General features: G+C 41.1%; 1 protein-coding gene across 1 annotated transcript in view; it reads left to right on the top strand.

The window, feature by feature from the left end:
- Positions 1–8,246, top strand: part of Ccdc141 (coiled-coil domain containing 141) — a 152,643-nt gene that overhangs the window by 137,854 nt on the left and 6,543 nt on the right. The window contains exons 21-22 of the mRNA XM_005346624.3: positions 2,058–2,170; positions 5,573–5,707. Of these exons, the coding sequence (XP_005346681.1) occupies positions 2,058–2,170; positions 5,573–5,707 (248 nt within the window). The remainder of the gene's footprint in view (positions 1–2,057; positions 2,171–5,572; positions 5,708–8,246) is intronic.

Raw genomic sequence — 8,246 nt, 5'->3', positions numbered from 1 at the left:
TCTGACCTCACTTCCTCTTCCGCCCAGCATTCTGCTCCTCCCACTTATGTTCTAACCTATCAGGTCAAGCAGCTTCTTTATTAAATCAACCAATGACCTTCCTCCATCACTTCTGTGTTCGGCAGAATGTCTAGTAGACTCTTTCATGAAACAGGAACCCTGAAGGACGGTCTCACCCTTCAGCAGGTTCAGCAGTCATTTCTGTGGGTCCTGCATGTCCAGTTTATACAGCATACCATCAAGCAATCCAGGCAAGAGCAATTTCTTGCCCAAATGGCTAGCAAACTCCATAAGGAGACTCTTTGATGCCCATCTTTCTTTTGAAGTAATTGGTCCTGCCAGGAGCAGATATGTCTCACTGTTGACAAAAGTCTAATTTCTTAAAACATCTTAAATGCCATATTCTGTAGGTCTTTGAAGTGTTGAAGATTATTTAACTGAAATATATCTCTTTATATCTAGAAGACATAACTAACAAGACTATACTTTGACTATTATAAATAACTATTAATCTTTAATTTTTAATTACATTGAATTTTTAAATGAGCTGTATAAACATAATACCTTAAACAAGGGTAGAAATACATATCACAGTATAACAAAATCAACCTTAAATTTGTATCAATAGACTAAAGTCCATACCAATGTAAAGTATGCATCTCTATATATCAGGTTATTGCTGGTTTTCAGGTTGGTTTTGGTTGGGGAGTTCTTCGGGATTCTAAGCCCCCATCAAAAGTAAACCAGAGGCAAATGTTCTGCCTCATTCTGTAAAGTGCCCTTGCACTTTTTTCCACTGCTCCCTCTGCAGAGGCCTTTCTGTCTGACACATTCCCCTGTGTCCATGTCTGCTTTTGTTTCCTGTGCTTTCAGGAGTTTTCCTGGGAAATCCCCGCTCACATTGTCATTGTTTGCTTTCTTCTACTGATTTTAAAATCCAGGCCTTGAATTTCTTTCTTTAATCTATTTCAAATTGATTTTTCTAACTCAGAAACTGGGATGAGATGGTGGGATGAGATGAGATTGGGGCCCATTCTATGTTTTATGTGGGAATATTTTAGCATGGCTCAATGTTTTACTGGCTCAGATTGGCTTGGAATTTTGTCAGAGAATTAAAATCACATACATTTGGAATAAGCAGGCTCAAAACAGATGATGACAGGCCTTGAATGTCATTCTGAGAAGTGTATATTCTCTAAGTGGTGAAGAATTTCTGACTATCTTGAATAAGAAATCCTAATCTTAAGAACAGTAATATAAGAACGTTAGCTGGGTTCCATAGAGGAGACAATGGCACAGCAAAAGAAGTCTTTATTTTAGAACTCCTAGGCTAGCAAGTTTTCCATCACTGTGACAAGTAAACCTGGCTCAGGGTTTCAGAGGCTTCATCCTACTCTGTGCTTCTCCACTTCTGTGGGTTTAGGTTGAACAGAATAATTACGGCAGCAAGAATGTATAGTGGAGAAGGTTGCTCACTTCACAGCCAGAAAACACACAGAGAAGCATCTGGGGACAATTTATCTCTTCAAAGGCATATTCCCCAAGCAACCCATTTTCTCTAAGCATCCTCATTTTCCACAGGACCTACTTCCTCCCAATAGTCAATTCAATTATTAACTCATCAACAAACTAACCCACTGATTAAGTCAGAGGTCTCATGATCCTCCCCAAAAGTCCATCCTCTGAACATAGCTCTGAAGGACCAAACCTTCAATATGCAAGGCTTACGTTGATATTTCCTAATCAAACCACAATCCCAGCACATAGGAAGTGGAGGTTATGTAGTGAGTTTAAGGCTAGTCTGGGTTACATGAGACCATGCCCAACCCTTTCATCCCTCCCAACCCACTACCCTGTATCCAAATATATCTAAACTATTAGGCTTTGCTTTTAAAAACATACCTGCATTCATTGATTATTCTGTTCAGTGTATGTTAGGAGTTTACTGTCTACTAGTGCTTACAAAAGACACTTGGGGGATAAATTAGCATCTAGTTCTTTCTCTTTTTCTGTTCAGAATTCCCTTTACATGTAGGTTTTTCTTTGCTCCTTCCCAGGTCTGGAAGAAGGGCAGAAATACGCCGAGAAGACTGTAACAAGACACAAGGAGATTCTTGAATCTATCACTGAGTTATGTGGGTCTCTCGTGGAGCTTAAAGAAAAACTGGAGGTGATTTCTTCTTCCTAGGATATGTATTATCTATGTAATGTATATCAAGTGATATAAATAGAAATGGGTTAATCAACTGTCTTCCGGTGCAGAGATGTTCTAATATGAATTCTCAGGAGGCTTAACGTACACATTTGTTTCTTAGCATTCTGACATAATTATCTGAGGGTTTATGATAATTAATCCTCTTTCTTTCCCATCACTGCAGAGAAAAATGTTTCTGGGAATGAGGGCTAAACACAATTAAGGTGTCTCGTTTACATTTTCATGGATCATATCCTAGAGGATGAATGTGTGCCGTTAAAACCAAAGCCACATTTGTATTAAGGAGTCTTATGTTTATATTCATAAATAATAGGTGGAATGGTTTTTCTTCCTCTAGATTATGGCACCAAAGAAATTAACACTAATATTTAGGTATTATATGCACTGAACATTTAGCATTGTGGAAAAATTAAGGTAACTGTTATAACCTTCATGGAATTAAAATGGAATGGTAGATAAACCCAGGGTAAATGCTTATGATCGCTATGGTAGACAAGAACCAACTAAAGAAAAAATATGTTGTCATGCTTTGAAATGTTGTGGTTAATGCTGTTTTTATAACTTACTGAGAGTGGTTTGGGATAATTGCTACAGCTCTGTCATTAAGAGCTCACACAGGCTCTAGATCAGAACTCAGATGCCTTGGAATACCCTTGGGTCACAAATTGGGCAAATGGTTTAATCTCCTAAATGGATGCTGCAGAGGCCCAGGGGCTCCGCTGTGAAGGTACCCAACTGTGTTAGTCGTTACTGTTGTGAACTTGCAGTTCAGGTAGAATTATATCTATTTCATGGCAAATATTTTCATGGTTTTTCCATGTCATAAATTTGAGTGTTTATTCAATTTAGACAGTGTGAAGGAATTTTAATTCAGTCATTACATAACCAAGTTGCCATTATCCTTCTTTTAAACATTTAGGTTTTTCAACTTATTTTCTTCCCATCATTTTACAACACACTACAGTAAACATCCTTGGGTTTTTCATTCTTTTGTAATATTTTGTATTATCTACACACAAATTCTTCAGAGAAGACTTGAAAAAATGAATAAAACATATTAAATGCTTCTAATATATAAGCCAGTTGACCTTCTGTAATTATTTTTACAGCTGTGAAGCTACTTGTCAGGTGTGAGTGAGCCATATAGCTTACATTGTCATTGTTAGCACTGCCTCTACTTCACTCTGTTCCATTGCTCACACGTACAGGCGGGCAAACCCCTTCCTCCGACTCTGCTTGGCATCATCTCCAGTGCCCTCCTATTGTACATCTTCAGCTTGATGAAACCTTGTCTTTCCAAATGATATCCCCCATCTTTCCTTCCACAGCTCTGTTCTCCGAAGAGGTGCTTCCGTAGCCTGCCCCCCCATTTTCTTATTCCCCATGACTTAGGGACTCCCTTTGGTTAGGATTTTACTCTCTTTTACATTCTCAATCTGTCATTAAGATCCCTTGATCCTATACTGGGTTTGATTCCCCTTCCTAAATATGGCTGTGCTCATGTCCTTTTATATTGAAAACCCTTCACCAGGAGACCTGTCCCTGGCTCTGAGACCTGTCACCTTCTAAATTGCTGTGCTCCTCCATTCATGGCGGGTTCCTATCTCACATCCCTTAGTGATTTCAGCTTCTAGACCTTTACTTTAAACACATGATCTTTTATTTATCAAAATCTTATCAACACCCAAGTGTAAATGGAAAGATCCCTTTCTCCACATAAATCTTCCTTATTCCTCCCTTGCTGCTCTCCCGTAACACTTGTGATCTTTCACACTCACCCAGTCTGTTCCAGATGCTCTGTTAAACAATTTAGGCCTATTAGTGCTTAAATTAAACACACACACACACACACACACACACACACACACACACACACAAATCTGTTTATCGCAGAAGTTGGTAAGTCTGAAATCTAAGCAATGGTGGTTTGACACCTTGGGAAATCCTGCTTCCTCATGGTCACCTCGTTCTAAACCTTTAAGACCTGTGACGGCAAAGGGTCTCTCAGCTCTCTTTTACAAGTTCACTAATCCATTCCTGAGGACCTCACCCCTTCTTACATGGGAGCTATTAAAAAGAGGATGCACAAACTCCTCAAAAGGCTAGACTAGTGATAAAAATGGAATCTATTTGTAACACAATTTGACACTTAAAAAAGGCTTGGGTACAGACCATCTCCAGTGTTTCCAAGTAGCCTTGAGATCGAGAGAAGATCTCCATTGTTTGTTAGATGTTTTGCTTGTTTGTTTGTTCATAAGACAAAGTCTCTCTCTGTAATTCTTGGCTGCCTTGGAACTCGCTATGTAGACTAAGCTGACCTCAAACTCCCAGAGATCCAGGTGTCTCTGCCTCCCCAGTGCTGGGAGCAAAGAATACACCATTGTAGGCGGTGCTTGCCTTGTTCCAGAAGGAAGGTAAGGGTCCAAAGAGGCTAGAGGTGCTGTCTCTGGGTCTCCAGAGTCACAGTAATCATCCTGAAATTTGAAGTTACATCTAATTTGACATCAAGAATTCTTTCCACAACAGCTGTCATTGTGGTTTAGATTCCAAGTGTGTATTAGTGCCAAGAGGCTCACTCAGTAGTACAAACTGGTTTTATTTTAGAGTTGAGATTCAAAGCTGAATTTCCCCAATAGGATCTCCCCAAATTCTCTGAGTAAGTGTAATAAGCACTTTGGGGATTATGCCTGTTTCCATAACCATCTAATACCATGATCCGTGTACAACAATTTCCTACTATAATATAAACATTGTTTTAAAACTGTGTGTTTTGTCACTTGGGGCACCTGTGCCTCCATTCCTCATCCCAAATCTTGGCTCTGATGCTGCCTCCCTGCCAGTTTGTAAACTCCCACTCCCTCTGTGGCTGAGGCTGAGCCCCATGAAACACAGGAACAAGGAACAGTCACAGGAGACAGCCTGTGTTCCCAACTGTGTTTTCTTCCTCTTTTCAAGTCTCCCAGTTTGCTTGTGTGGATCCTCTGGCTCCCTTACCTCCTTCTCCTCTGGAGACCTCATCATTTCTTCCTCACTGATGCTCTTCGGCCTCCTCATGGCTTAAATTGTCCTGCACAGCATTCCCGTCTCCAGAGAGTGTTCCTGCAGCAGCATCCTACGATAGCTGTCACTTCATTCTCCAGAAGGCCTTTGAACAGTTGGTTTTGCTGGCAATGAGCTTTACCAAAGGGGCAAGGCAAGATGAGAGCTATAAGCTTGGAGGGAGAACATTGGTCTCCTGTGGAATACGTTTGCTGAAAGGCTGCCATTGGCTTATAGCGTTTTTTCCAAGTGGTTAGCATATGGGATTGTTTCTTCAGTGCTCCTGGCTTGAGCTCTCACTAAACCTGCTTTGTACAGCAGGGCGATGTTCCAAAGCAGCGAGATGTTCCAAAGATGAACCCAAATTTGGAAGTTTTCCACGACAATGGCATCGACCTACTAAAGGAGCCCCCGAGGAGTGAGCAGACACTGTTCCATGAAGAAAGGAACGAGGTAAGGTAACAGAAGCATTTGGCTTCAGCCATGTGTTACTTTTTCTTTGAGATTTGCTGTTGTTCATTTAAAAATGGCTCTACTATGCCTCACTATCAAATCAAGTCTTCCGATATAAATTGAATGTGAGTTTTCTCATCCCTACCATGCTAGCTTGGTCATCCTCTTGTTTCTTTGTGTCCCTTCTGCTGAATCCTGGGGTCACAGCATTTCACAGAAGCCCGAGAATTCCAGCAAATGCCATCATGTTAGCCTAGGCTACTTCTACTCCCATATCTTGCTACCATCCCCATTATCTTTTTACAATCAATCTCGCTTCATTTTATTTACTTATTTATTATAGTATTACCAAAATGGGAAGTTTTTAAAATTATTTACACTCCCTATTAGGAAATATTAATACATAAAATTAGGTACAATCTTTTTCCCATAGACTAACTCCACATGGTATTTCTGGGCATCTGGACTAAGACACTGAATCCTGCTGAAATATAAATACTATTAGATAAATGTCTCAAAAAATCTATGATTTTAAGTATTTTTGACCGGATATAATAATACTATTGGTTTTTAAGTTCTGCATATTTTCCTGCATTATGTGTTAAACACATTTAATAAAGACTCGGTAACAAAAGTCATTGCTGCTAAAACGGCCACCCTTATCATTTATACTATACCTCATAAAAAGGTTTCATCTTGCTTTTATCTATTCTTATTAGAAGAAGCGAATGTCTTTAAATAAAGCAAATACAAGTTATTTTCATTGACGAGTGACTTTTATTTTTAAATAAATTGAAAGACCCGCTAACTAGATCACCAGCCATTTAGAATGCAAGTGGAGAGCCACAGTTACAGCTGTCAGGGATCCACATCGACATGGCTTCTTACCCAGTCTGCTGCAGCTGGAGCAGCAGCGTAATAAAAGGACAGGGGTAATTTTCATTTCCATTTTCAAGCAGCTCAATCACACTTAGACCCTTATTGTCTCTGCTGTGTGCATCTAGCTCAGATGTAATGATTCTCCGAAACCTCCAGTGGTCAGATAACAGGAAGCTCCCCCCCCCCCTTCCCCAAGAAACCCTGAACCACTGTTCTCAGTCCCAAAACCCTTAAATACCGAGTCTTCCTCAGAAAAGTATTTGAGTTGGGGGGGAAAAAAAACAGTCCTGCTGACTAATTACCAAAACATCTTTATCACAGGAGCTTTCTCCTAGAGACAGCCAAGTGCTTCTCGTTTATCCTGACCCCCAAATGCCGCAGACGGCATTAGACGAGCCCACGGGCACGATGTATACAGCACAGCTGACAGATTAGTGCTGGCACTTTATCCCCAGGCTGGGTGCTGGAGCTAAATCCACCGCAATATCCTAAAACTCCTAAGGTTAAATGGCAGCCCAGAGGATTAAAAGACTTGCCTGAAGTCGTGGAACTATTTGGTAGATGACGAAGGCATTGGACACCAGCATTTAGAGGTATAGAATTTAGTGCTGGGAGGGATTTAACAATCATCTGCTCAAATCTTATGTTACCATTGAGGAAACTGAGACAAAGAGACATTAAATGTATTTCCCTCCAAAATACCAGAAACTAGTACCAGAAGTGCCTAGGCAGTTTGAATTTCAGAAAAATGCCTCTTCTGCAAGACCCATGGGCTTTCCAAGGAACTGGATCATAAGCACAACCTGTTTGTCATGGTGCCATGGGTGCCCATGCTGTCTAGCCTGCTGTTCACGTGAAGACTTAATAACCAACAGGGTGGAAGTGCCTCTCTTCCGAACAGTTCAGTGGAGTGCTCTTACAGGCTGGGAGGACAGCCCCTGGTTCTTCCCATCGGATCATCGGGGAGGTGCTAGGCACTGTGGAGACAGATGCCTTTGAAAACTCAGAAGAGCAAAGTGTTCTCTTGTCTGCTCTCTTCCTTTCCCATGTCAGGCCACCTGTCCAAAGGTCTCAGGTTCCTTTGATCTGCCCACAAACCTTCCATGGGTCTTCCTCTCAAATGTCCTTCATACAGAATGCGCTATGAACGCCTCTAGGTCTTACTTTTCCTAAAGTAAGAACACCTGCTGTAGGGTCTTCTGGAATGCAGAGTCATCCTGTAGATGCACGGGACGCACGTCTCCCTGTGCAATGTACTTAGCTTGATGGGTCTACAATACTATATTCCTTTCCAGAATGGGTCCTGTCCACAGACAGTGATTGTAAACGCAAGTGAGGGTGCCAAGCTGTGCAGATTAAAGCAAATTAAAGTTGAGCCGTCCGTCACACCAGACATGTGAACCAGGGTGTTGGCAGGGAATCAACTAAAAGTCTTTTTGCCATTAGAGATATAAATGGCAAGAGATCTTTAGAGGAAAAGTATCCATAGAAGATTTCAAAACTGAAAGCAGGGAGCTGGGGAGGTTCCATCAGTAAAGTCTTTGCCTCGCATCATAAGGACTTGTTCTGATTCTTAACTGTGTAAAATGCTGAGTGCTAGTGTGTGCCCGTGATACCAGCTCTGAGTACTAGTGTGTGCCCGTGATACCAGCTCTGAGTA

Source organism: Microtus ochrogaster, chromosome 4 (genome assembly GCF_000317375.1).
Source record: "Microtus ochrogaster isolate Prairie Vole_2 chromosome 4, MicOch1.0, whole genome shotgun sequence".
Taxonomy (NCBI): domain Eukaryota; kingdom Metazoa; phylum Chordata; class Mammalia; order Rodentia; family Cricetidae; genus Microtus; species Microtus ochrogaster.
The sequence above is the reverse complement of the archived record's forward strand: the minus strand, read 5'-3'. Positions and strand labels throughout refer to the sequence as shown.